Source organism: Notechis scutatus, chromosome 7 (assembly GCF_049901735.1).
Source record: "Notechis scutatus isolate UNSWTSFEM ecotype Mainland chromosome 7, rNotScu1.2, whole genome shotgun sequence".
In the NCBI taxonomy this organism is placed as follows: Eukaryota; Metazoa; Chordata; class Lepidosauria; order Squamata; family Elapidae; genus Notechis; species Notechis scutatus.
The window spans coordinates 26,477,012-26,504,749 of record NC_142015.1 but is presented as its reverse complement, the minus strand read 5'-3'; the positions used below and the strand labels follow the sequence as shown (position 1 = coordinate 26,504,749).

General features: G+C 45.3%; 1 protein-coding gene across 1 annotated transcript in view; it reads right to left on the bottom strand.

Moving 5' to 3' along the window:
* The window catches only part of NCAM1 (neural cell adhesion molecule 1), a 154,847-nt gene that overhangs the window by 20,786 nt on the left and 106,323 nt on the right, over positions 1 to 27,738 (bottom strand). The window contains 7 exon segments of the mRNA XM_087970211.1: positions 14,491 to 14,505; positions 17,617 to 17,748; positions 18,835 to 19,005; positions 19,601 to 19,697; positions 20,964 to 21,148; positions 22,587 to 22,737; positions 25,402 to 25,431. Coding sequence (XP_087826337.1) covers positions 14,491 to 14,505; positions 17,617 to 17,748; positions 18,835 to 19,005; positions 19,601 to 19,697; positions 20,964 to 21,148; positions 22,587 to 22,737; positions 25,402 to 25,431 — 781 coding nt within the window.

Genomic DNA, 27,738 nt, shown 5'->3' with positions numbered 1-27,738 from the left:
CCCTCTGCCGCAGCGGAACTTCTGGGTCTTGCTGATGTTCCAGTCTAAACACTTTTCTGTTTCAGTTCATCTACACATGTGCACACATGTATGTGCACACGGACACTCCCCCACTTCCTTTTGTTATGGGAGCCTAAACTACAACAGTCAGTTAAAGAGATCCTACAGAAGCCGACATGAAAGAGAAGTTGAAACCCAAATCAAATTTTCAGGAAAACACCCTGAGAATTCTATTTTCCTTCACTTCCTTCCTTTTCTCAGTGAGAAGGGCCGCGCCCCTGAAATTAATGGTTTCTTCTGATAGGACCCTTAAATCAGGAATCTCCAACCTTGGCAAATTTAAGATCTGTGGACTTCAACTTCCAGAGTCCCTCAGCCAGCCCAATTCTGGGGATTGAAGTCCAAAAGTCTTAAAGCTGCCAAGGTTGGAGTCCCCTGCCCTAAATGATGTTAGAGTGATTATAGGATGAGCATGCAAAAGTCTGGGATGGCTGCTAATTCAGTTGCTGTTGTACCCATAGATGTATAAAAAACAAAAACAAAGAAACCCCAAAAGCCAAAGGGAAGAAAAGACCCCCTCAGAGGATCAAAAGAAGTTCCAGTGCTAACAGGAACTTCTAATCCTCTAGAATTTCTCTCCAGTGGATTATATTCAATGGGGTGGTTTTTTTTCCAGGTTCACCAGTCATGATCGAGCATTTTATTTGTACTTAGAAGCAGAAAAGATACTGACAGCTCCTAAGTTGTGAAGGTGGGGAAGAAAAGAGTAGCAATCTTATTCAAGTGGAGCCTTATCCATAGTCTCAGTCAAGAGTAGCTACTCTGAGGTTCTTAAGAAAAGAGACACAGCAGTAGAGGCCTGTAAGTCTCTAGCAGAAGATACCCTGAAGAAAGAGGTTGAGTTTCCTTCTTGAGATGTTCACAAGAAGAGGTCCAATAGCTGTTGGTCACAGCTCCTCCTGACCAAATGTAACTTGTATCATTCAATGGGAAGCCTTGTGAGCAGCCAAACACAACATCCGAGTGGAAGTCTGTATTTACACTCCTGCTATGTACCATCAAAAAGGAATTTCTGTCTCAGGACATTATCTAAATAACTTCCCAGGATTCAGATATGGAAACCTGGAGACGCCCATTCATGTTTGGGATGACTGGTGTGTTCGTGCCATCTCTAAGAAAAGAAACAAGGACAGAGTTCCCTTTGCCTTCTTTCTTATCCCTCCAGGGACCCAACGGAAGCCATGCCAAAAAATGGACCTCCCCCCCCCCGAGGAGGCAGTGACCTGAGAAGGCCAACCCACTGCAGGTGAAACAGGAAAGGACCCCTCTGGTCTCATTTCTTGCCTTCTTGCGATTGAAAAATGGTCACACTCCAAAGGTTGATTTTCCCATTCCCATGGCCCATTCCCTCTTCCCCAGCCCAACCAATTCCAGAGGAAGAAGGAACAGGAAGATGAAGAGGAGGAGGAGGACAAGGAGGACGTGTGGTGTGCTTGGTGCTCTCTGAGCTTGGTGGTTTTCTTGCAGATGTTTAAGGACCCAACTAGGGAACGTCATCAGTGCTACAAGGCAAAGAGTGAAATTTGCAAAGAAAAAGAAGGGAGGAGGAGGAGATTCCAAGGACCCTAAAAATGTTGGGGTGTCATTACAGAAGTTGGATACAGAGCCAAGCTTCCTGAGTGAGTCACAAAGGCCATGGGGAAGAACATTTTGTGGCTTGAACATGCTCTTTCCAGTTAGAGGTGGGAGACCACTGAATATGTCAGTCCAAACTTCCCAACTCTCCCTCCCACCCTTCCTCCCTCCTCATGCTCTATTCCTTCCTTCCCTCCTTCCTTCCTCTCTCCCTCCTTCCTTCCTTCTTTCCACCACAGTGCCAGTTTTGCAACCGACAACATGAGTAAATGCAGCTCTGCCATGGAAGTTCCTCTTAATCTATCCCCCTCCACCAGTCCCATCCATTGGTGATGTCCTTTGGCATTCGTGCATTTAGGCCAATCTGCGAAAGGGGCCTTTATGACTGCAATCAAAAGCAGAGTTTTCCCACTGAACTCCATGAAGCTTATTTTGGGGTAAACAGAAGTAGCATTAAACAACTTGCACGAATTTCAGCTTTTCCCAATTCTGATCTCACTCTAAATCCAGATTTGCCAGTTTTGATGCTTCCTCCTCAGAACTCAAAGGAGGAATTGTATCAACAGAGGGAAGTCGGTTTCTCAGAGTCAGGATAGACATGAGGATGGATCCAGACCCAAAAAAACCCAGTGTAAACATCTTTCCTCTTTGTTCCTCCCCTGCCCTTTTTTCACTTCTTCATGGGAAGGGGCTTTGAAAGTCTGGACCAAATTGAGAATGGACCTTCGTGGGTGTTAAGTCTCAAATGACCAATGCTGAAGGAAAAAAGAAGTTATGGTTATTATAAAAGTCAACAAACAGCCCCCACCCAAGAAAAGAGAGGAGGAGACGACCACACTGTCCATGCAACCTAGAGGAAAAGGAACACAACCTCCTTTTACACAGCAGCTCATTGGTCTCGAATAGATGGAAGGAAGGGACAGGTGTCCATGGACTTTGGGGCACACCACCCATAAGCCCTGACCATGCTAAGGGGGCTTTATGAGACTCGTAGTCCAAAACACAGGAGGGCCCAACCCTGACTCTTGCCTCGGCATTCATGTGCTCCTTTGTACATCAAGAAGCCGTTGAGAGAAAAGAGCACACCTGCCACTCAGGTATCTCACGAGTAAAGAGGGACATTAAGAAGCAATGAAGGGAATGGTTCTTTGCAAAAAGCATCGTTTCTCCTTCACTTCAGCAGGAGGGAGAAAAACCACCACTTAAAGTAAACCCAACTCAGAAATGTTGAGCAGGAGGCTATTCAAAAATGTTTGGTCTCATGCCTCTCCTTGGAGCACAATTAAAGACTTCTCCCCGCTCCTTCCCATGCCATTAAACACCTTCCAATGCACCTCCCCGTTTTTGGTCACTGTGTAAAAAGGGTTGAAAACTTGTGACAAAAAGCAGCTGCCACAGTTTCAAATCACGAATGGCACTCATCCCAAGTTTGGTCAATAGTCGAGGTAGAAAGAGACAAGGAGAGGAAGAGGGTTAGAGTCACACACAAAGAAATGAGATGGATTGGGTGAAAAGACAACAGGCTGCACAAAACCAAGGAGGCCGAGGGATAGTTCCAGGGGGATGTCGCCCAAACATCTGTGGAAGGAGAGAGAGAGAAAACAGGACAGTGGCTTCTTCACTCCACACGCTGTTGAGTTACGCAGGTTAGTTTCCCTGGCCAACCCCCTACTTGAACACAAAGGGGAGTTGCGTTCCGAGATGGGGGTCCAAAGGGGATGAAATGAGGATGGCCTTGGATGCTTTTCCAAACAAACTATTGATCTTCTGGGAAGCAAAAAGCCAAGGGGTGAGGTTGGTCTTCTCGAATGGCAGGCAGAGGTAAATCAAGTGAAATTCTAGGCCAGGGGTGTCCAACCTTGCAACTTTAAGACCCGCGGACTTCAACTCCTAAAATTCCCCACCCGCCAATTCTGGGAGTTGAAGTCCAGAGATCTTAGGGTTGCCAAGGTTGGACACCCCTGTTCTAGGTAGCCTTCTGTTCTAGAAAATTCTTCCTTCCTCATGGCCACCAACTCAAACGGGAAGATAAGCACTCTTCCTTACATGACAAAGGCTAAATAGTTTGCTTCCGTGTTCTTGAATAATAACAAACACACCCTGGATGTGATGATAGATACTTCTAGTAGGGTTTTCAAAGGCTTCTTGGCTCAAAAGAGGTACAAATGGTAGAACAGGAAGCCCTACCAGAATATTTCCTCTGTGCCAGTTTTATTTCCATTGGGTGAACCAACTCTGCAAAACCCTTTTATCATGCAAACATACATAAACTCTCTTGACTGATCTATGGTTGACATTTATAGAAGCGACTAGCTGCCTTCTGCTGCCTTCTCTGTTCTCCTGTTCCTGTTTAGGATAATCAGGGAAAAGGAGTCTAAGGGAATAGCACTTGGATAAAAAAAAAAAAAGGAAGATAATTGTAGTCCAGGGGAAGTGATACTCAGCACTTCCTCAAGTGATCCTCCTTATTATTTCCAACCTTCTCATAACACAGAAATCTAAAAACTGCTGGGAGAAAAAGATCCAGTGGTTCATCAAGTCTGCCCTTTGAATTTATTTGTTTTGTGAGGTTTTCTTTAATGTAATTATTTATTATATTTAATTATTACTTTTATTTTTGTTGACTGATGGACATGTGTTTAAACCAAGCATGTTTAAAGGCTCAGTTACAGACGACTGAGCCACAATCACCTCTGGAAATTGGTGCCAAGCTTCCACTACTCTTTCTGTGAAATAATAGTTTTGAATGTGATTTTTGAACTTCTGTCCTGTCAATTTGAAGTTATGCCCCCAACCCCCATCAATTGATTTTTTTTCTTTACAGCAAAAAAAAAAAAAAAAAATGTCTGGAATTTGTCTGGAAAAAAAATTCCTGGAATTCTGTTCCAGGAATTGCACGATAACCTGGATTTGCTGATGGACGAATAACTGCAGGATGAGCAGACCAACTCAATAAAAATTGTTGTTGTTGTTGTTAATTATTATTATTATTCATTGCACAGTCAGCCAGGTGTTCAGCCAGGGTTTGGCATTTTTGTCTACCTATCGAGCCCTTACCAAGGACCCGGGATAGGTAAATCTGGATGTTTGATGGTGTTACAGATATCGCCGAAGGATGGAAGCTGTTCCAAGCAAAGCTGCCTTCTGCAATTGACTGGTGGCAAATTTGTCAATGCCACTGATAATGTTCAAGTGGTGGCTCCACTTGTTTTGGGACTGTTTGTAGGTCTTTGTAGTTTGTTATCTTCTCCAGTTCTTTCTCTTCTATTCTGCTGTCTCTAGGCACTGCCACATCCACTATCCAGACTTTTTGCTTTTCTTTTCAACAACTGTTGTTGTTGTTGTTGTTGTTATTTAACATCCGAGCATGCTTGCTTGTGCCATTCGCATGGCACCCTGGCCTCTTATCATCACCGATGGCTGCTAGCATGGAAGTGGAGAATTGGTCTTCTACTTAGGAGGGCTACTACTTAGTAGACCCAGTCCAAGAAAACCAGCCCAGATGAGGGGACATCCTTCTCCTAGAAATCTTTCTCTTCTGTGCAATGTCAAACTTCTGTCAACTCTGGGAGCATTACTCGGAACCATGACAACTTCCTTAATCGGTCTGTTATATCAATGCAACCATGGCAGCATTCCAGGAATCGCACGATAACCTGGATTAGCTGATGGGCCAGTAACTGCAGGATGAGCAGGCAAACTCAATGAAGAAGCTTGCATGTTTTTAATTCTGCACTAACTGTTGGGCCTACAGCTTATCCTGTCCTCTACATGAGTATATCCAGCAGGTATGTTTGTTTGCAACATGCTCTGGAAGAAAAACACACCTAATGATAACAACCCCTGAACAATGGAAACAAACAATTTAGCCTGGCACCCCTCAGCCCAAACACCAACGTGTCCTCACAGAAGAGCAACAGAAGGATGAACTTTAGTCAGGTTGCATGCAGACACAATGTGTTGAACAAAGCTTTTTTTAAATAATAATAATAATAATAATAATAATGAGAGGTTATAGAAGGAAAATTTTAAGTGATGACAATTCAGAGGTTCTGAATGGGGGTGGGTGGGGGGAAAGATATCTAATTTGTTTTTTTGTTTTGTCCTGGGCAGAATTTGTTAACTAATCCAAACAAAGGCTGTGTTTTGTTGCTGTCATTTAAATTTTTTACCTTCTGTTCACCAGCGTGGACGACATCAGCAGCACCATGCAAGCCACATGACACAAGTCACATGATACGCACGCACATGATTTGGTTGAAAGGAAAGTGGAGGAAGTCACATGAAAAATACAAAAAAAAAAAAAATTAAAAAAACGGATGTAAACAATGGGCAAAAAAGAATCAACAACAGTTACAGATTAAAGTCTAAACAAAATCAAATTAGCCATTCTATTGAAACACCAGAGCAGACAGTTAAAAACAAAACAAAAACAAACAAAAACAAAAATCCATCGATCTAAAAAAAACAACCTACAAGATTATTGAACAAGCGCAAGCACTGAGATCCTGGCAGGGAGGGGTTGGGTTGGGTTGGGTTGGGTTGGTTAGGCAGAGCGATGGGGCTGCGGATTAATTAATACCAAGTCAGGTAAAGAGTCACAAAACATCACTAAGACTAGAGAAGGGCTTTCTCTTCGCAAGGAACTCCTGGCAACAGCCATAATACAGGATGGGAGGGGAGGGGAGAGGAAATGGAGAAGGAAAGGAAAGGGAAAAGAAAGGAAGAAGGAGAGGAAAGGAAAGGGAGAAGGGAACGGAAGGAAGGGAAGGGGAGGGGAGGGGAGGGGAGGAAGGGAAGGAAAGGAAAGGAAAGGGAAAAGGAAAGGAAAGGAAAGGAAAGGAAAGAAGAGAATGGAAGGGAAGGAAAGGAAAGGAAAGGAAAGGGAAAAGGAAAAGGAAAAGGAAAGAAGAGAAGGGGAGGGAAGGGGAGGGAAGTGGGGGGAGGGGAGGGGAGGAAGGGAAGGAAAGGAAAGAAGATTTAGCATAGCAACAGATTATTCATCCAAAAGGACACTGCAAAGAATTCAGTCAGCTTCTAACATTTAAGACAAACGGAGCAGGCTGCCTTCCTTTGGGTGTCTCCTCTTCTCTGTAGGAATAGAAAAACAAAGGGAAACCCATAGAATCCCTCCCCACCCGCCTTCCCACTCTGCTGGCTGTGCAGGCAGGAAGATGAACGGGTGGTGGTGGTGTCTCGATATGGGCTCCAGGTTTCTGGCATCAGTGCCCCAGGCCAACTGGATGAGTCCAATTAGGATGGGTCGAAGCTTCAGGGCTGAGCAAGACTCTGAAAGGGTCAATCAATGATTTCGCTGTATGTGGGAAGTCCCAAGCAGTGTGGCTCACACTGTGTCCAAAGGTCTCTTTGCTGGTTTGGACAGCGGTGAAGGTAGACGCCCCAAGTGCCCTCCTTGTCACATCATTGAAAAATTGTCCTGGTAGGGCATCATCAAGCCACTTTCTCCCATATGACCTAACTTGCCCACTGCAGTTGTTGGGGGGAGGACTTTTCCACTAGCATAATTCCATCATCTTAAAGGCGAGAACCTGGAAACAATATCCAGGACTTTAACCCCAAACATCTGTTTAGTCCTTCATCCTGGTGCTCTTTGGATAGTTGCACAACAGCTCTCCTAATCCTTTCCTTATCTAACTATAGTCTGTTCTGACCCGGCTCCCAAACACGACAAACCCTCTATAGTTAACTAAATGTTTCCTTTATTAGGAGTGCCAGCAGCCCCAGCAAAATGTCTCTCTCTCACCAGAGGCTAACAAGTCTGTCCAGCAGGGAGATGAATAGTTATCTGCCACATTTATTCGTCTCCGCCCCCTGCCTTTTATCCCCAGAGCTAGGGTGGGGCTTTGCTAGCAGTGGTGGCTCTTCTGTCCCAAGGACCGGCCCACAGATTTCCACTGCTCTCCTCTCCTCTGCCTTCTGCGCATCTGTGCATCAGGCACTGGACCCAGCTCTTCCTCCTCTTCCTCATCAGCCACCTCCAGACCTAGGGGCTCCATCTGAGGGCTGACGAGTGGTCCAGGCTCTGCCTTTGTCTCTGACAGCTCCATTCCTTCTTCCCCCTCGGAGCTTGCAGGTTGCCTTGATTCTGACCCTCACTCCTACGCTGCCTCCTCCTCTGATTTGGCTGCTGGAGGGACCGGCGGCCGACAGGCCACAACAAAATCAGAACAATGGAAAGAGAGAACAAGAGAGGAACTCATTCCTTCCCTCTGCAACACAAGTAGAATTAAATCCTCCGGGTCTGTTGCTGGCACCATAGGAAACCATGCAGCCCATCGATGCCTCTGGACTTAAGCCAGCCTCCTGGTACCCAGGGCCTTCACAAGTCCTGGGTCTGCAGATTCTGACAGTTCCAGATTTACTGCCAACCTGTCTGGAAGAAGTCAGAAAATCCCCGGAAAGACTCAATTAGAAAAGAGTGGAGTCTCTTCCCTCTTCCTAAGGGGGAAGCTCTAGGGTCACCACGTTAGCTGGAAGGGAGACCTTGCAATGGAGCCTCCTAACTGAAACTTGGCATAACCCTACGATACCTTGCCAGCAATTTAACATAAACACCTTTCTATATTTTTTTTTAAATGAAGAAGAGGGGTTGCCTGCTCGGGACAAGGCATGGGTGAGTGGCCAGCAAGGGAGGCCAACTGGTCTCTTGCTATGAGGAAAGGCCGGCCAGGGTGGCCAATCTTATAGATACACAAAGAAGCAAAGATCCCTTTGCAACCCATCTCAACATCCACAGTCAAAGCAGCTCAGATCACCCGTATTATCTTTAAAGTAGAATTGGAGGCGCTGGGAGACCGAAGGACCTTCATCAAACAACTTCATGTAAGACAGTTGGATGCTCAAGAGGTTTAGATCCAAGTCTTCGGTGTCTCCACTGTTCTTCCGCAGCTCGCCCCCTTATCCCTTAATATCTGCTCATCGTCATGAAAGCTTTTGTCCCCATTCAAATTCACAGCTTGTGAGGACCGAAAGAAATGGGGATGTAGAAGGAAGAAAGAGGAGGCCATTTTTAAATGAAACTCCTGTCACTCAAAGCCACACCTTTGAATAACAGAAAGGAAAGGAAAGGTCTAAGGTCCCCAAATCCATTCATAATCTTCTCAGCCCTGTCTTTTCAGAGAGGTTTGGTGTCACCTGCCTGTGTTAACCATCACGCTTTTCTTCTTCTCTATGAAATAATCTGTGTGTATGTATGTGTGTGTTTGTGAAGGTATTGAGATTTAATAGCTGACCAGCTGTTGTAAGGCTGATGCAATGAGAATGAGTCAGCAGGTTATTGCCGTTTTAAGACTGAGGATGGGTCCACTGGGTTTTACCACTTTAAGAAGCTGTATATATAAATGAGGCCATGAGAGGGCGTATCTCTCTCTCCTTGTGTTCTGCCTCCATTGTAGTCCTCTGTGCAGAATAAAGAAGATTGATTGATTGCCAGGTATTTGCCTACCACATATATGTATGTATATAGCTGTCTTATATATAAACCACTGTTAAAAGATAAAGCCTCTGTGTGTGCTGTATTTTGCTGCTGGGTGGTCCCACAATAGTAGTCATGCTGCAAATACTCTGACATTGTGTGTGTGTGTGTGTGTGTGTGTGTGTGTAAGAGAGAGAAGGAAAGGAAGGAAGGAAGGAAGGAAGGAAGGAAAGGGGGGAAGGGAAAGAAGGAAAGGAAGATTTAAAATATAAACAGTGAATTCTCACTTTGGGGAGAATGGGGACAAACCTATCAGCCAGGATGCCATGCCCCCCCTTTGTCACTACAAAGGGGTTCAGTTTTCATTGAGAGTCCATTTCATTCTCCATCCACAAATGTTCCCAGGTAGCCCTACATCCAAGGCCAAGGTTTAAGTTCGAGGACTGGATGCTTTGGAGGTGGCACTTGCAAAAACTTTTCAAGGACGTAGGATCTTTTCATGTTTTCTTTGAGCCCCCTTCAGTTTCATCCTGCTCAAAGTTGAAACGAGGACTAATATAATTGAATTCATTCCTGCCGTTTGCAAAGATCAATAAGCTACTTAGAAAGCACGCATGAAAGGAAGTGTGAGGAAAATAAAGGTTCCCTGAAACATGGCTAAAAATCCCAATCACATCCATCTTAATGCCTGTGTTCAAAACAAATCCATCCACGGGGACCTTCTGGGGGGGGGGGAAGGCTCCTCCTTCCTTAATTCATGGACATCTGGTCCACATCTGTTGGGCAACTGGTCCCGTGATTGAATGGGACCCTGGAATTAGGGGGGAAGGCAAAGGGGCAAAAGAAGAGCTGTGGGGGGAGGGAGAAAAGGGGAGGAAGCATCCTCTCCTCTCAATCTGGTTCGGTAGTTTCAGTTTTGATGGGATGCTGGGTTGCTATGGCAACATGAAGGCTAGATAAAGACACATAAAGGTGAAGCCTGCTGTGAAGATAAATTATGCAGGAAAATAAAAGGCAGAGAGAAGAAAGGGAGACAAGACCTAATGAGGAGGATGAACATAAAGGAGGAGAGGTGTTGCCCTCTGGGTTTACCGTGTAAAGACCGGCGGGCTGTGAGCGTCAAGGTTAGATCAGCTTTTCTCAAGCTGGTGTGTCCCCACTGGGGCTGCGTGAGGGCCCCCCAAATGCCTTCGGCAGCTGGGGATAATTGGAATCTTACCTCAGTCCCTGTGATGGACACCAAGTTGGGGGAAAGCGGAGTTCATGTAGCTTCTGGTCAAGGTCACCCACTTGCCAAGACTATGGGGAAAATCTAAGGACTAGGTGAAGGCAGGGAGGAAGGAAGGAAGGAGAGGGAGGGAGGGAGGAGAGAGAGGGAAAGAGGGAGGGAGGGAGGAATGAAGAAGAGAGGGGAGAAGGGAGGGAAGGAGGAATGAAGAAGAGAGGGAAGGAAGGAGGGACAAAGGAAATGTGGAAGGAAGGGAGGGAGGGAAGAAGGAAGGAAGGAAGGAAGGAAGGAAGGAAGGAAGGAAGGAAGGAAGGAAGGAAGGAAGGAAGGAAAGGGAGGAGATGTGGAAGGGAGGGAGGGAGGAAATGTGGATGGAAGGAAAGAAGGAAGGGCCCCAAACTCCCTCCAGGCAGGGTGTGATAAAAATGTAAATAACCACAATATCTGAAGAAAAATGGCAGGAGGGAAGAATGCCACTAGATTGGGGCCTTTGGCAGAGGCAAAATTCAAAGAGAAAACAGACATCTGGCTGTCCACAGTGGAGAAATGAATATCCCAGTCACTAGAATTGGGAAGAAGGAGGTCCCAAGTAAAAGACAAGGCTCAGAAGAACGCACACAACTGCAATTGTTCTTCAGGAAAAAAAAAAAGCTAGAAAATATTGTTCTGAATCAGCCCATCATCAATGGCCACCTCTGCATGAGGTAAACATATTTCTCAGCAAGAACTTAAAAACAAAAAAGATTCTGGTCAAAAGGAATGATGTACTTTTGAGTCAGAAATATTTGTTGCTTTCCATGTTCCCAGGGCATAATCCAAGTTCCACCCTGGTCAAGGGGCATCCCTGCCAGTCAGAAAGTGGAGGAAACCCAAGAGAAACAATTGTGTGGGTATCTGGAGATAGTGGTCAACAGATAGACCACTGAGGGTCAAGGCTCCTGACTCCAGTTTCACCTGAACTCACCTGAACTCACCTGAATTCACCTCACCTAACCCTAACCATGAATTCACCTGAACTCACCTGAATTCAGATACTTCTTGCTGTCTCAGCCTTACTGTCTACCTGTCTATAAAATGAGACAATGATGCAAATCTACTTCACAGGTTTGCGTTTCTTTCTTAAACAACATTTTCTTCCAAAATTTGGGCAACAAACATCAAGGAAGCATGATTTCATTTGTAAAGTTCCACCTCTCAAAAGCTTCTGGAAGTTTTCTTTAAAAAAAATATATATATTCGAGATGGAATTTAGGAGCCATTCAGGGTTGTTCTGCATCTTCCTTTCTCAAGCGTTTTATTTAATCCCGAAGAAGCAGAATAGCTCATCATGACATTAAAACCAGGATTTCTATTTTGGGTGCCTTCCATTGATGAAATTCATCTCTCATTACTTCTCTCTCTCTCTCTCCCATTTAATTCTCCTGAAAAAATTAGGTAATAACATTCTGGCAATTACATTCAAAAGGTTAACAGCTCAATCACAAGGAAGCAGAGAGGAATCTTTTACAGCAACTTCATTCCTTTGCTAACAGCTTCCTCTCTCTCTCTTTCTCTTTCTCTCAAACTGCAATCAGTAACCTAATGAAATATATTGCTTCATGGATTCCATCTGGCCCTGATTATTTGACAGCATTTTTTTTTTAAAGGAAAGAGGAAGGGAACTTTATCCTGAAGCTGAAGAGTTGCAACTGTGAGGGAAAGGGGCGATTCCTAAATGTGATCAATAAATTGATACATAAACTGCAGATCAGTGATGGTATGCTACCGGTTTGGCCCGGTTCAACCGAACCGGTAGTAAAAATTGCTACCGCTTGAACCGGTAATAAAAAAGAGCCTCCAATCAGCTGAGAGGATAAAAGATTGACAAGCACACGGGGGAGGGGGAGGGTCACTCCTAGCTTTCTGTTTCTTCATCCTTTCATCTGATCGGCTTGCTAGGGGCGTACGCGTTCTGCGATTCCCCCACCGAACTGGTAGTGACTAAGGTAGGATCCCACTACTGCTGCAGATGTGAGCATTTTGAGACCCACCCAAGTGACAAATCCCCTTCTCCAAAAGGCTGATCTCAGAGTCAACCCCATGCCCAAGAAATGCAAGTTTAGGTTTACGGCGGTTCTGGTGTCACTTGAAAGGAAGTCTCCACACCCAGACCACAGGATGGCTTTTTCAGGTTCAGGTTCTTGTAGACGTGGCTCTGGCAACCATGTTTTCCTTCTTGCTGTCCCACTGAAGGGGATCTTCTATGTGCCCATCTGAGAGATCTCAGCTTTCTGCATTCTCTTGAATTATCCAAACTGTATAAAGTGGACTTCCACAAGTATAGGCGTTGCTCTTAGGTATACTAGCTAAATCAGCAGCAGCATGTCACGTGTGGGAAACCATCCAGTGAAGGGCTCTTTGGCCTCCTGCTTGTCAATCACGGCAATTGGCAATCTCCCACACTTTTGCTCACATCCACCAGAATGCTCTTGCGTACATATTTTTCATTGAAAGGGAAGTTAGGAAACCATGTCATGCTCCCTGCTGGAAGACCTTTCACCTACAGTTAAGGCAGGAGAAGAGTAAAGGGTTCATTCCAATGGTCTGGAATCTTAAGAGGCCTCTAAGACTCCTAATCCAAGGATGGCGCCCAAATTCAAACCAAGCCAGAATGGGAATGACCACTCCTGCCAGTTACTGTAGATCAGGGGTCTCCAACCTTGGCTACTTTAAGACTCGTGGATTTCAACTCCCAGAATTCCCCAGCCAGCCAGGCTGGCTGGGGAATTCTGGGAGTTGAAGTCCACAAGTCTTAAAGTGGTCAAGGTTGGAGATCCCTGGAGATGATTCTCAGTTACATGAATGAAGATAGATAGGGAGGGATAGTTTCTAATATTCTCTTCTAGGGAATGGTTTTCGAACTCTAAACTAAATTCAAATTGTGGACAGATTAATTATGTTCTTATGAAGTTTTTCCCCTACTTTCTACTTATAGATGAGCTGTGGTGGCACAGTGCTTAGAATGCAGTACTGCAAGTCACAACTGCTGATGGCTGGTTGCCTGCAATTTGGCAGTTCAAATCTCACCAGGCTCCAGGTTGACTCAGCCTTCTGTCCTTCTGAGGTTGGTAAAATGAGGACCCAGATTGTAGGGGGCAAGAGGCTGAGTCTGTAAACTGCTGTAATAGCACTGTGAAGCGGTATATAAGCCTGAGTGCTATTGCTATAGATCTTTCTTGAAAAGATCTGTCTTTTTATATTTCCCCCTCTGTCATTGCCTGAGCTATTTCTGCTATTTTCCCCCTTGTATCTGTCTTGAACAATTTTTTGTCACAAAACAGGGTTTGGCAGAATGTAGCACCCTTGCCTGAGACAGTTTGGGGGTGTCAATATTGCATGTCCCTGCCATGGAGGAAGAAGAGAAGAGAAGAGAAGAGAAGAGAAGAGAAGAGAAGAGAAGAGAAGAGAAGAGAAGAGAAGAGAAGAAGGATGGAAGTGAAGGGAAGGAAGAAGAGAGGAGAGAGGCAGGGAAGGGAAGAGAAGAGAAGAAGGATGGAAGGAAAGGGAAGAAGAGAGGAGAGGAGAAGAGAGAGGCAGGGAAGGGAAGAGAAGAGAAGAAGGATGGAAGGAAAGGGAAGAAGAGAGGAGAGGAGAAGAGAGAGGCAGGGAAGGGGAGGAAGAGAAGAGAAGAAGGATGGAAGGAAAGGGAAGAAGAGAGGAGAGGAGAAGAGAGAGGCAGGGAAGGGAAGAGAAGGGAAGAAGGATGGAAGGAAGGGAAGAAGAGAGAGAGGAGAAGAGAGAGGCAGGGAAGGGAAGAGAAGAGAAGCTGGAGGGAAGGGATGGGACAAGAGAAGAGAAGATAGAAAGGATAAGGGAAGGATAAGAAGAGGAAAGAGAAAGAAAAAAGAAAAGGAAAGACACCTCCACTCCAACTGGGTCTCATGCAGATACAGACAAGATGCATGCTCCAGAGGGAGGGGGAAAGGAGAGCATTCACCTCTTGACCAGGTGTTAATGGGAAACACGACAGCTACTCTAGAGTCAGTATTGTTAGGAGAAATGATTTACCCGCTACTTTCTTTCTACGGAGAAAGAGAAGCAAAGCCAAAGAGAGGAATTAAGTTAAGTTAGGAGAAACCACACATGGATCTACGGGACACGTTAAAGCCGGGGCACTCGGAGCGGGGAAAAGGAATGGAGAAGCAGCACTTACGTGGTGGTGGAAGGCCTGCAGTTCCCCCATAGGCAGAAGACGAATGTAAAGAAAAGACAGACCCCCAAAAGAGAAAAGAGGCAAAAGAGATGAAAAAAAAAAAAAGGAGTCGATGGACGAAGGCGCTGAAAACAAGGCAACACTCTGGGACGCCTGTCTGCTGAGGACTAGCTCCTCAGGAGGCCGACCAGGTTTTCAGGGAGAATAAGGGTAAGGCGACAACCACACCATGGGCCACCCTTCAACTCGTGGCAAGCAAGAGTTGGGGGTTCAGGTTACCCATCGGAAAACCGCAGCTAAGGAGGGGGAAGGGGCCAGGAGTCGTAAACGTGGAGGTTATTCCCACGTCAATGAATTCTGCAGGAAGCCCAGTTTCTTTAGTCCCCCCCCTTTTTTTTCTTTTGGCAGGGGGGGGGCATCCCTTCCAAACTCAGCTCATCTGCAAGATCTCGTGTTTCCGTTTGTTTAAGAATGTATCCTGCAAGACCCAGAGGTGTTTCTAAAATAAAAACGCTGCTGCAGATGGAAATGTCAGGTCGGTTGCCCCCTGCTTAATGAATTATTATGAGGGTCGAAGAGGGAGGGGAGATGGGGAATGCCAGAGGGTTGGGAGGGCAGCAACACACACACACACATACACACAGCCACCGGGTTTTGCTAGAGGCAGCAGAAGCAGAGAGGACGGGGCAGAGATGATTTCTAGGCGAGGGGAAGGAGGATAGCCAAATGGGATAAAAGGGACCCAGCCAGGGGTGGAATTCAGCCGGTTCTCACCACTTTGACAGAACTGGTTTGCACCTCTCTGGGAGAACCAAACTGAGCAGTCTGATGAACTGGTTGTTGGAAGAAATCATTAGGGGCAGAGAGCCAGTTGTTAAATTATTTGAATCTCACCACTGGACCCAGCCCCTTGGATGTGATCGAGAGGGCTACACAGACGAATCTGTCTCTCTCCAAATTCAAAGGACTCAGAGATAAATCCAATTTGTCCCGAGTTTCCCAGAGCTTACAAGTTATACAGGGCAGGGACTGTGTCTAAACGGGACGTCAAACGGCCCATTTTTTTTTCCAGAGAAGAAGACCAAGCTTAGAGAAGGCATGTGCAACCGTGGCAACTTGGACTTCAACTCCCAGAATTGACTGCAGGATTTGGGCCTGGTTCGTCTAAAGAAAAGAAGAATTAGGGGTGACGTGATCATGGTGTTCCAGTATTTGAGGGGCTGTCACAAAGAAGAGAAAGGGGTCAACTTATTCAAGCACCAGAGGGCAGGACAAGAAACAAGGGCTGGAAACTAAGCAAGGAGAGAAGCAACCTCGAATTAAGGAGAAACTTCCTAACAGTGAGGACAATTAACCAGTGGAACAGCTGGACACCAGAAATCTTGGGTGCTCCATCACTGGAGGCTTTTAAGAAGAGTCTATATGGTATAGGTTCTCCTGCTTGAGCAAGGGGCTGGACTAGAAGACCTCCAAGGTCCCTTCCAGCTCTCTTCTATTCTAATTCCTCAGCCAGGTTGGGGAATTCTGGAAATTGAAGTCTAGAGATCTTAAAGTTGCCAAGATTGGACACCCCGGCTCGGAGGCTGGAAAAAATACACTGGCGGGGCCCTCGGACTCCCCCTCCCCCTCTGCCTGCTGCTCTTCCAGAATTCGACAGTGTGCATATGTGTGCATGTGCATGTGTGCGTGTGTGTGTGTGTGTGTGTGTGTGTTGGGGGGTCTTGCAGCATATAAAATGTGAGCGGGAGGCAGCTCATTCAGGCGTGCCATTTGCAAAGCCGGCATCGTTCTGAACGGAATTGCACTCGATCCATTCTCCGCCAGCCAGGGTTTTTAATGCATGCTTCCATATCGCTTGGTCAGCAGCCGTTTCCGGAAACAAATTGATGGGAAACTCAGGTTGGATAAAACAATGAAGATCTCAGACTTTTAAACCTGCCTGAATTTACTGCCCTAAAGCTTCCTGCAAAAGCTTAGGAGGCTCTAAAAGCCAATTAGGCGAGTCGGCAGAAGCTGCTAAATCTGTCGACGGACACAGGATGGGACAGGGCTAGGCAGCCGTAGTTTTCCTCTCCAAGCACCGTGGGAGAGAGACCGCCTCCTCCCTCGCCTGAAGCTGATCTTCCAAGGCCACAGGACTATATTCTGAAGCAGATTATGGATCTCTTGGGGAGATCCAGCAGAGCTGGGATCTGGGACCAGGAAGGAGATGGGCGAGCTTTGAAAACCACTCCAAACGAGGTCTTAAGTGGAAGTACGTTTTCAAACCTGCTTTACGGGTAGTTCTTGACTTACAATCACCCACTAAGTGACCATTTGAAATGATAACAACACTGAAAAAAAAGGGACCAGCAGACATTTTTCACACTTGACCACTGTGGTTGATCATGACCATGTGATCAACATTTGGACACTTGGCCACTGACTCATATTTATGACAGTTGCATTGTCTGGGGGGGTGTGTGTGATCCCCTTTTATGACCTTCTGACCACCAAACTCAGTGGGGAAGGCAAATTCACTTAACAGCTGTGGCAAATGAGTTGTAAAAAGGGGCAAAACTCACTTAGTAACTATCTCGGTTACCAACAGAAATGTTGGGCTCAATTGTGCTTGTAAGTTAAGAACGATCTGCAGCTTACGAGCCCATGTTTCAAGAGAATAAAAGCTCAAAGGCCAAATTGGTGGGTTTTTTTTTTTTAAACCCTTCTAATCTCTTATAGCAGCCACTTCTGCCCCAAAACAGTGTTTTGTCTCCCCCAACCCATCTCCCACCTCCACCTGACCTAATCAACCAGAAGATATTAGGACCAGCATTTAAAAAAAAAAAAAAAAACCAACAGAGCTAATGGTAGTAATGTAATAGTAATACATTCCTAGGTGCTGTAAGTGTGCTCTCCACAATCCTCACAGCTCAACAAAAGGATTTGAACAACAACAACAAGACAAGTTTCTCGGAAGAGGAAACAGAAAAGAAGGTTCCAACTCAGGGACATGGAGGGGGACCTGGACACAGAGTCCAGAGGAGGAGGAGGAGGACCAGGTGAGAGGTGAAGGATGGGCAGTTGGCCTGAGAAAGGGCTGAGGTTGCCAAGCAGAGGACAGGGGAGGAGCAGGGCTTTACTTACGAACTGGCTGGGTCTTGAAGTCGGAGAGGGAGCTGATCTCGCCGGTGCCTTTGCCGTTGATGGCCATCAGTCGGATGGCGTACATGGTCTCTGGCTTCAAGCCGATGACCGTGAAGATGCCTTCAGTGTTGGCTGTGCCAGGAGAGACAGCAGACAAGGTGAGGATCAGAACCATCTCTAGGGATGTAAGTCTATAGAGATTCTCTGTCCTCTAGGTCATGGTTGTCCCAGAGGTGCTTTTTTCCCAGGAGGCAACTGGACTTCCTTGGTTTTTCTCTTTGAAGATGTTTCGCTTCTCATCCAAGAAGCTTCTTCCGCTCTGACAGGATAGTGGGGAATGGAAGGATTTATATTCCTTGCAGACAGAACTGGTCATCTGCATCCTTTTAGAGGGTTGTTGAGGCCACTTGGAGGTTTATCTGTATCCTCAGGGTTCACCTGAGTGGTGCTCCTGGTTCCTGCAGTCTGCAATTTTTTCCACCGGAAATCAATTCCTACTCCCACACCATTTTGCCTGAAGAAGCTGCTTGGATGAGTAACGAAATGTCTCCGTTTGAATAAACGTTGGTCCAGTTGCCATGATTTCACCTTTTGAGATGCTTTTTGGCTTGGAGGATTGAACCTTCATTTACATGAATCCCCAGGAATCCATCTAACTCTGATTTAGACTAAAGACATATTCTGTAGGCAAACCTAGGCTTTATTTCCCAAAGAAAGGTCAGCTTTCATTTTGGGGAGAAATTATCTGCTTCTTAGAAGAAAGTCTACAGAGCTTGGGAGTTATTTTTGGAGCCGCTGCTGTTTCTTCCCTATTGCTTTATTGCGGTGACATTTAGGAATTAATGTTTTCAAATGTTTGGTTCTGCTTTCATGCTTCCCTGCTGGCTAGCTTGAAACTTTTTTTGGGGGGGGGGGGAGGAGAGAAGAGTTGTAAATACAACCAATAAAAAGGATCAAAGCAGATCTCTCCTATCAGCCAGAGTGGAAACATTGCAAAGTTGCCCCACACACCTTCCACCCTGCTGCTACCCTCTCCATCTTCTCATTGTGCTGCAGTGTTTGACTTTTTGTGCCAACTTATTTCTTTTTTTATTTTATGTAAGTTTTTATCCTTTAAGACTGTAAGCCCCCCACCAGAGTTACCTTGAGGTAAGATGGACAGTTCACAAACAGACAAAGAAATAAGTAATCAATGTAGGACAGGTTTGGGCACCTCACCTTCCTTGGCATCGTAGATTTTGGTGTGCCAGTTTTCCTCCCCGGTGGCTCGCCACTCGGCCTTGTACCAGAGGATGGGGACACCCCCAGTGGCCTCCGGTTCATCAAATCTGATCTGGGCTGTGCTGGAGTATGGCTCCACTTTCTCGATGGAAGGCGCAGAGGGCGTATCTGTGGAGGAAGGGAGCCAGAAAAGGAGGTCAGGCCTAGACTAGGCTGAAATTTTTATCCCAGCAGTAGCCAATCACTGAGGGAGCTTGGGAGGTTGAACAGAATATGTTGCCAATATGTTGGCACGCTGGCTGGGGAATTCTGGGAGTTGAAGTACACAAGTCTTAAAGTTGCCAAGTGTCAACCCTGAAACAAACCTAGCTGAGGCCATCTTTGCGGCTCCAGGGGTTGCCACAAGACGAGGAGAAAATAACTAGCTGGGGATTTGTAGTCAAAACAAAAAAAATTCTTGTGGGAATCAAGGACATTTCAATCAGTGGCTGAGAAGAGGAGGAGTAGAGTAACCAAACAACCAACCAGCACCTCTATTGGACAATGTGACCTAGGGGAAATGGGAACTTTCACTTTTTAATTAGGTGAAAACCGCAGGAATTTCAGAGTCGGTTTTCACCAGTTGTGCCAATAAATTGTTCTTTGAGGAATTTGCCTGCCTCCGAGTTCTGCTTTCAATGGGTGCATTACTCGAAACATTGACACCCAAGTTTGGAAACCCCTGATTTATTCCAAAGGAAGAGAAAAACCAGTCCAAACAAACCTGCTTGAACCAGGATGAACTCGGAGGATTCCTGGCCAATCCGGTTGGCTGCTGTGCAGTTGTAATTCCCGAAATCGTTTTCTGAATATGGTGTCACCTGAAAAAAAGGAGATTGACCAGGTGAGCCAGAGAAAAATGCTTCTTAGGAAGAAAAACGAAGGAAGCACTTTGGATTTGGTCAATTAGAAAAGAAGAAAAAAAGATCAATTGTAAACATGGCACAAAATAATAACATAAATAAGGAACCACAAAATGTTGATGATGCAATGTTTTTTTTAACTGTTTACCCCTTTTTCTCCTTTGTTTTTCTCTCTTTTTTCTTATTTGTGTGTGTGTTGCTTGTATATCTTAATTGTAAAATCAGTAAAGTTTATTTAAAAAGAAAAGAAAAGAAAAGAAGGCAGTCTAAGGATTGTCTAAGTCCACACGATGCAGAGAAAATCGATAGGCAATGGGTAGCCTGGCCATTCTCAGGCTACCAGAAGTGGTCAGCAAAGATGTTTAGGAACAGAGTCAGAAGAGAAGGAAGGAAAATACATTTTCACACACGTCAAATTTATAGAATTTGCGGAAAGAGATGTGGAGGCACCTATTAACTTAAGTAACTAATCAAAACCAATGTTATGGAGATTCTCCATCCTCCAGGTCATGGTTGTCCCGAAGGTGCTTTTTCAAGAGGCAACTGGACTTCCTGTTTTATTTTCTTTGAAGACGTTTCGCTTCTCATCCAAGAAGCTTCTTCAGCTCTGAGCTTCAAAGAAAGAACATCTTCAAAGAAAAACCAGAAAGTCCAGTTGCCTCTTGAAAAAGCACCTTTGGGATAATCAAAACCAAGCAATCCCTAACAGTGAGGGCAATTAACCAGTGGGACAGCTTGCCTCTGGAAGTTGTGGGTGCTTCATCACTGGAGGTTTTTAAGAAGAGACTGTGTGAACTGATATAGGATCTTCTGATTGAGCAGTGGGCTAGACTAGGAGACCTCCAAGGTCCCTTCCAGCTCTATTCTGATTCAATTAATGGAGGAGGAGGAGGAACAACAAGAGTGAACTAGCTATCAGCCTGGAAGGAGGGAGATCAAACACAATGCATGTAAAGCCTGCACAGCACCAAACTGGGATGCTGAGAAGGGAGCAAAGCTACTCCTGAACACTTTCACAGTCCTTGGGTGTCACTCTTCTAACACGCAGTAACTGTCCGAAGCAATTTAAACATGTGCTAAGTGGCAGTTGATACAAATGTCCTAAACTGATGGGGGTTGCATGAACAATGCCATTTTTGGCTTGTTTTCCTGTCCTTCATAGCCAACTTTTGCACCTCATTCTGTGCGCACAGAGATGCAGCCCCCCCACTTCTCAGTGCTCACCTCCAGGAAACTGGCGGCTGGTGTCTTGTAGATCCGGATGTTGCTGTAGTTGGAGCTGGGCAGCAGCTGTCCATCCCGGAACCATGAGATATCAGCACTGGGATAAGCAAAGACTTCGCAGGTGATGTTTGCGGGGTTCCCTTCCCAGGTGTACACCGCAACAGGGCCCTGCAACTTTGGGGCATCTGGAACCAAGGAGAAGCAACGTGGAAGTCAGTCTCCAGGAGAAGGCATCCAGAAGAACATCTCCCCCCATATCTTCTGGTCCCTTCTTTCCACCCGACCTGTTTGCATAATTCTGCCATGGCAACGAATGGATTTCTAAATCAGGGGTCTCCAACCTTGGCAACTTTAAGACTTGTGGACTTCAACTCCCAGAGTTCCTCAGCCAGCGAAGCTCTGGGAGTTGAGGTCCCCAAGTCTTAATGTTGCCAAGGTTGGAGAGCCCTGCTCTAAATGATACTCCAGGCAGATCCAGCCCATTAGGCCAAAGCAAAGAATCTTGGGAATGCTACCCACAAATACGCCATGCTGTGTTTCTTGCAAGATCTTGGGTGGCTCATATATTTGGGGGCAAGGGACCTTGAAATGCAAACTCTTGACTGTGTCTGTAGGCTAATGCAGTCAATTCTTTGCCCAGCATCAGACATCTCCTAGAGTTGATTGTTGAGAAGTCAAGGGAACTAGGAAGCCCTGGAAATGTCCAAGAAGAATGTATCTTCTTTTTTTTATAAATAAATTTTATTAAATTTACAATTAAAAACATATCGACATTACATACACAAAAGGGAAAAAACCAAAAAAAGAACACTCGGTCTTACAAACTGGAAAAGAAAAGAGAAGAGATGTAAAAGAAAAGAAAGAAACAAAGGAAGAGAAAGAGAAAAAAGAAAAAGATGCGTTTAAAAACAGACAATATCCTTTTTTGACAGTCTGCAAGATCCAATTCTCCTACTTTAATTTGAATACACACATCTTATCGATATCTATGTATCTTCAATGGGGCATACAAACACAGCTACAGGTCCCTTTACTCAACTTCCTGTTCCCAAGAGTGGCCACCAAGAAGCAAAGATATTCCAGCTCATCAACTGACTTCACAAGCAAAAATCCCCCTTCTTTTTTGCTCCATTATTATACTCTAAAGTGCAATGTAGTAGTACTTCTTTAGTATATGTAGAAGTACACTACAACCAGAGGTACACTGCAGAGGTACGCTGTCTCTGCTTATGAGAGGTCCATGGGCTTCAACCCAATGGATAAATATAAACTCCATCAGTGTAAAGACTGATAACAAGCTTGAATTTATCAGGGTTAGTTTGGCTTGTTGCCTTTGATTCTTGCCACTTGGCCATAAAGGCCAGTCAATATCAGTGGATTATGTACTCCATTTTCCTGTTCTTCTTATTCTCTTTCCCCTTTCCACCGTACCCCAAGTCTCACAGGTATTCCATAAAAGTCCACTACCTGAAAGTCCATCTCTAGCTCAAAATGACCTTTTCCTGTTCTGATTCTTGCTCTCTAGTCTGCCAATCATCACCCTTACCACCCACAAGTTGCAAGACAAAGGAGAAACGCAGGAGTTGGCTCTACTCAGAGCGAGGGTGGAATGACTCAACTTACACTGAACTTCTAGGTACATGACTTGAGAATCTTGCCCAATGGTGTTGCTGGCTATGCAGGTGTACTCCCCAGCATCCGTGTACTGAATGTCCTTCAGGGTCAGGGAAGAGACGCGGGCGTGGCTGCGGACTTCGATGCGGCCATCTAGGGTCTGGCAGGAAAGAGAGGAAACGTCTCAGAAGGTGGCTAAGGTGCGAATTCTGGAAGAGAGGCAATGCTGGTTATGCAGGAAAATATCCCCTTCGGCAGGTCAATTCCACCCTGCAGACCAAGCTGCTTGCCTCCCAAGGAGGTCTTGGCACTTTCATAAGCCAGTTTCGGACATTGCAGTCTGGACTGCAATGGATAGGCTAAGCTGCCAGATGGACCTGACTGGTCCCTCTCCTGCTTCTTGTCCTTCCTATCTTTTCCAGGCAGGCAAGCCTGGTTGGCCGGCTCCCCTATAGTCCAGCCTATCAGTGCCTCCTTTTCCTTTGAGGTGTTGTTCCCTCTTCCCTGGACCCCATGCCTTTCCTTTGCTGTTGCCCCCTATGGTTTGTTTGCAATGCAGGTGCCTTCCAACCCCGCTTCCTTATCCCCTTTGCTGCTAACACAGAACCTTTCTATTTCTCCCTCCTTGTCTTCCTTTGGGGAACCATTGTGAATTAGGTTTGTTTCGCTCCTACACTTCTCGGAAGGTCGGTGGAAATGCTGTAGCAAGGGTAGTCCAGCCTCCTTGAAGCAAAGTTGCAACAAGCCTGGGCTTAAGATTGGAGACAAAGGGAAGGTTTGCCATATTGTGGGCAGGGATGGAGAAGGAACCTGGCACAAATTGCAGGGAGATACAAGAATTGGAATGGAAGGAGAGCTTCTCGTGTTGCGGATTGCTCCCTGATATCACTGGATCCACGACGCCCATCCCTCTCGTAAGAGAGACCAGGTTTTAGAAGGCTTCCTTCCCAATCTGCCAGTTTCATGAGCACTTTTTTCTCTTTGAGGGGAATGATAGGCTGGCTAAAAAGGGAGAAATCTCCTCTTTCTCCCTTCACAGATAATGTAAAGATCCAAACAAAATCTGCACAATTGATCCTTCCCAAATCCACTGGAAAAGAGATGACTAACCCAAAAAGAGGTATGGCCTCCCTGAATCAGCATTCCAAAAGGGAAACATCCCCCCCCTCCCTTCCGCTTTCTTGTGCATGAAGAGGCTTGTTCCAACCCCAAAGAGAACACACACGCACACAGAGTTGAAAGGCCCAGTTTGATCGGGTGTTGCCATGGCAACAGATGCAGGCAGAGGATGGCTGCTGTAGAGATGCCAAAACAGGCCTGGCAGCCATTCCCAACCTCAACCTCATGCAAATCAGACAAGGGATGCAGCCCATGACTGTGGGAGGGGCAATTTAAAGACCACATCCTTGAAAAGGCCTTTGCCGTTTCATCTACTTCTGCTCAATTCCTGAACCGCCAATTTCAGATCCTCAAAATTAGGGACTGGCCATTCTGGAAACCTAAGGTTTTCAATTCCACCTGGACAGAAATTGACTCAAGGGAGAAGAACGATCCCCATGTTATCAGTTGCGCACTAAACAGACAGGATCCCTTCTGTGGGCAGAGGAAGAATCTCGTGGACCGGCCGAACTCCGTTCACCACATAAAGGCCGCTATCTGGTTCACGTCTGTTTTTGTGCAATTCAAGATTTGTTCACTCTCTGCCCAAGCTCAGGTTGAGAGCATCTTATGACAAAAGCTCCTTCTGCTTTCGATTCTCATCCCACTGCCTGAAGTGGAAATTTGGAGTCTTACCAAAGCCATGGCTACCCTCCCCAAATCCAAATTCGATAAGAACTAACCCACGTGATTCATTTCACATTAAGGAACATGTGGTGGCCTGTTAAATATGCACAAGAAATCCAGGCCAGAAGCCAGAAACTCTAATCTAGAGAAAAGTTCTCCAAACTTGGCAACTTTAAGGCTTCAATTCCCAGAATTTCCTAGCCAGCCAACCTCCGGACTATATTATTTTAACAACCCGAAATTGAAATAAAATCCATCCAAAGGGCCATTGATGCTCAGTCCTGTCTGGTGCTTTTCCCAAATACAACAGAGGGAACAAAACTATGGAAAAGGGGGCATTTTCTTCCTGAAAACTCAGGAGCTGCTTAAAGCTCCAGCTACCAACCATGCTGGCTGGGAATTCTGGGAGTGGAAGTCCAGAAGTCTTGAAAATCGTCAAGTTTGCAGGCTCCTGATCTAGAAGGCCCTTTTGTGAAACGGGGAGACAGGGCCATTGTTTCTCTTCTGAGCTGGAACGTGACGCAAACAGTAAAAGAGAACAGAGTGTGTCTAATTGGAAAGAAATGAGCAAACATTTGAGCAAACACATGAAGTGGTGGATAGAGAGGAATCGCTTCGGTCCCAGGGAATGCAAGCGCTTTACATATTTTACGAAATCTGCTTTGGACGTTGGTGCCTCAGCAGCTCCAAACCTTGTGAATTTGATGTTGCACATTGTCCTGGAAAAGCTATGGGACCTTTTTAAAATCCACCAACGTCCCAAAGAGCAAGTGAGAACTAGCCACTTTAAGAGAAGATGCTTGCTCACTCCAACATCCACTAGGAGAGAATGCAGCTTTGAGTTATCCGATATATATATATATATATTTCCCGGCTGAATTTATATCCTCAGCATCGGTGAAGTTACGTTGTTAACACTACCTTTAGTTTGCTTTTGTTACTTCTACAATCAATTGGTTATTTTGCAACAGCTAAATATTTACAAACGATAGATACGTAAAGCTAGATAAAATGTACTATTGGTCTGGTAAGCTAATACCTCTTGTTTCTCGGGCCTGGTCCATGAAGCCTGGAAAGAATAGATAAATAAAACACACATGCACGCACACAGAAACACACACACACACAGACACACAAAGAATAATAAATTTCTTACATAGGTTATGTTGTCCTTCCCGCCACCAGCCCATCCCTTCGCCTCCGTTTCAGCTACCACCATTTATGCATTTCCCCTTCATTCCGTACTCATGCACAGTCCAAATAGCTGGGGCAGGAAGTGCAAGGAAAGTGACCCACTAATGGAAGAAAAGCTACCTCCATTCCCAAAATATCTATTGGTTCTTTTCAGAGACTCAGCTCATCAAATGCCGCAAAGCTACTGGAGGGGAAAGGGATGCTGGGAGATTCATATTTTTTGCAAGCATTCAGGTTGTGTTGTCGGTCAACCTGTTACTTTCCCAACTTGATCCGCTGCAGTGAAGGGGTCCACAATCAGCAAGCATGACACAAAACCAGACAATCCAAGAGACAAATGATATGCTGCAAGGAGAGGGGGACCAACACGGCATGGTTACCCCAAGGCTTCCCCAGTGAATAATGACTGCTGTCTCGCATGCCACATCCACAACACCAGCTCCACTAGAAAACAAAACAAAAAAACTCCTGTGTCTTAACTTTGATTTAGGACAGGGGTATCCAAGCTTGCCAATGTTAAAACTGGTGGACTTCAATTCCCAGAATTCCCCTGCCAACTGGCTGGGGAATTCTGGGTGTTGAAGTCCACCAGTTTTAACATGGCTAAGCTTAAATAACAGCCCTGATTTAGAGGCTGCCAAGAGGGGCGAGAAACCCCTCTCTTCACCAGAGAAGAACCCAATCCATATTTCAAGTAACAACTGCTCCAGATATTCACACAGAAATTTAAATTCGGTTAGAGGTGGACGGACATCTCATTGTTACAGTCAAATGCCATCATCTGAGGAAAAGGCCTCCAGGCTGCATTATTTTAACAACACAAGATTGAAATAAAATCCATCCAAAGGTCCATTAACGCTCAGTCTGTCTGATGCTTTCCCCAAATATAATAAGAGGAGGGGTGGGGACCATGGAAAAGAAGCATTTTCTTCCTGAAAGTAAGTGTCAGCTACGAACCAAAGAGGCTTCAGACACTCCTTATACAGCTCTAGAAAAACCATTTCTCTATTTTCATGATATTGAGCCTAATTTTGATAAGGAACAGGAATAGGAAGCAATTTCCAACATGTAGAAACATAGTTTACAAGCCCACTATTTATTTTTAAATTATATTTATGTGGATAACTCTCACAGAAGAACCTTGGCAGCAGTGATGAGATTCAATTTTTTTTACTACCAGTTCTGTGGGCTTGGCTTGGTGGGCGTGGCAGGGTAAGGATACTGTAAAATCTCCAATCAGAGGTGGGATTGGCTGGTTCTCCAAACTACTCAAAATTTCCGCTACCGGTTCTCCAGAACTGGTCAGAACCTGCTGAATACCACCTCTGCTTGGCAGTTCTGAGAGGGGGGAAGTGAGCTGGATATTTGAAGATCATGTTTAAAAAGGTATGTAATTTTTTTTTTCCGGATGGAGGTACCTCCAATCAGATGAAAGTTCAAAATAAAAAGCGCTGTAAATTTATGTGCTGCTTTACAAATAACCATGGCAAATTTGAGTGGTAAAATGTAAATAAACGACGGAGTTATGTAGCAGAATCTTCCGCAGGGGACTTCTGGAAAAGAGAATCATACTTATTTCTATTCCCCAGGTTTATAGCCCTTTTTATAACATGACGCTTGACTGACCAACGTAACATCATTTTTGTGTGTTTTTTTAAAAGAATAATTATACAAAATCTACCATTGTTTTTACCTACAGTGGTGGTTGCAAAATTCAGCAAAGAATTGTTACCCCAAGTAGTTACAATCAAAGCTCTGGCATTCTAGAACAGGGGTGCCCAACCTTGGCAACTTGAAGACTTGTGAACTCCAACTCCCAGCGCACCAACGTGCCTACCGTCCCTGTCCTATTGTTTCTCTTATTCTTTTATTTTTCTTATATGTACCCATTTCATGTATTCACAGCTATGTATACACTTATACTTATTATCTTGTAAACAATTGGCAAATCAAATAAATAAATAAATAAATGAATTCCCTAGCCAGCCAGCTATGCTATTCTATGCTGGCTAGGGAATTCTGGGAGTTGAAGTCCACAGGTCTCCAAGTTGCCAAGGTTGGCCAGCCCTGATCTAAAAGACATGACAACCCACCTCTGTTCAATTCCCGAACCATTAATTTTAGATGCTCAAAATTAGGAACGGCCAACCTGAGAGCCTAAGATTTTCATTTCCATCTGGAC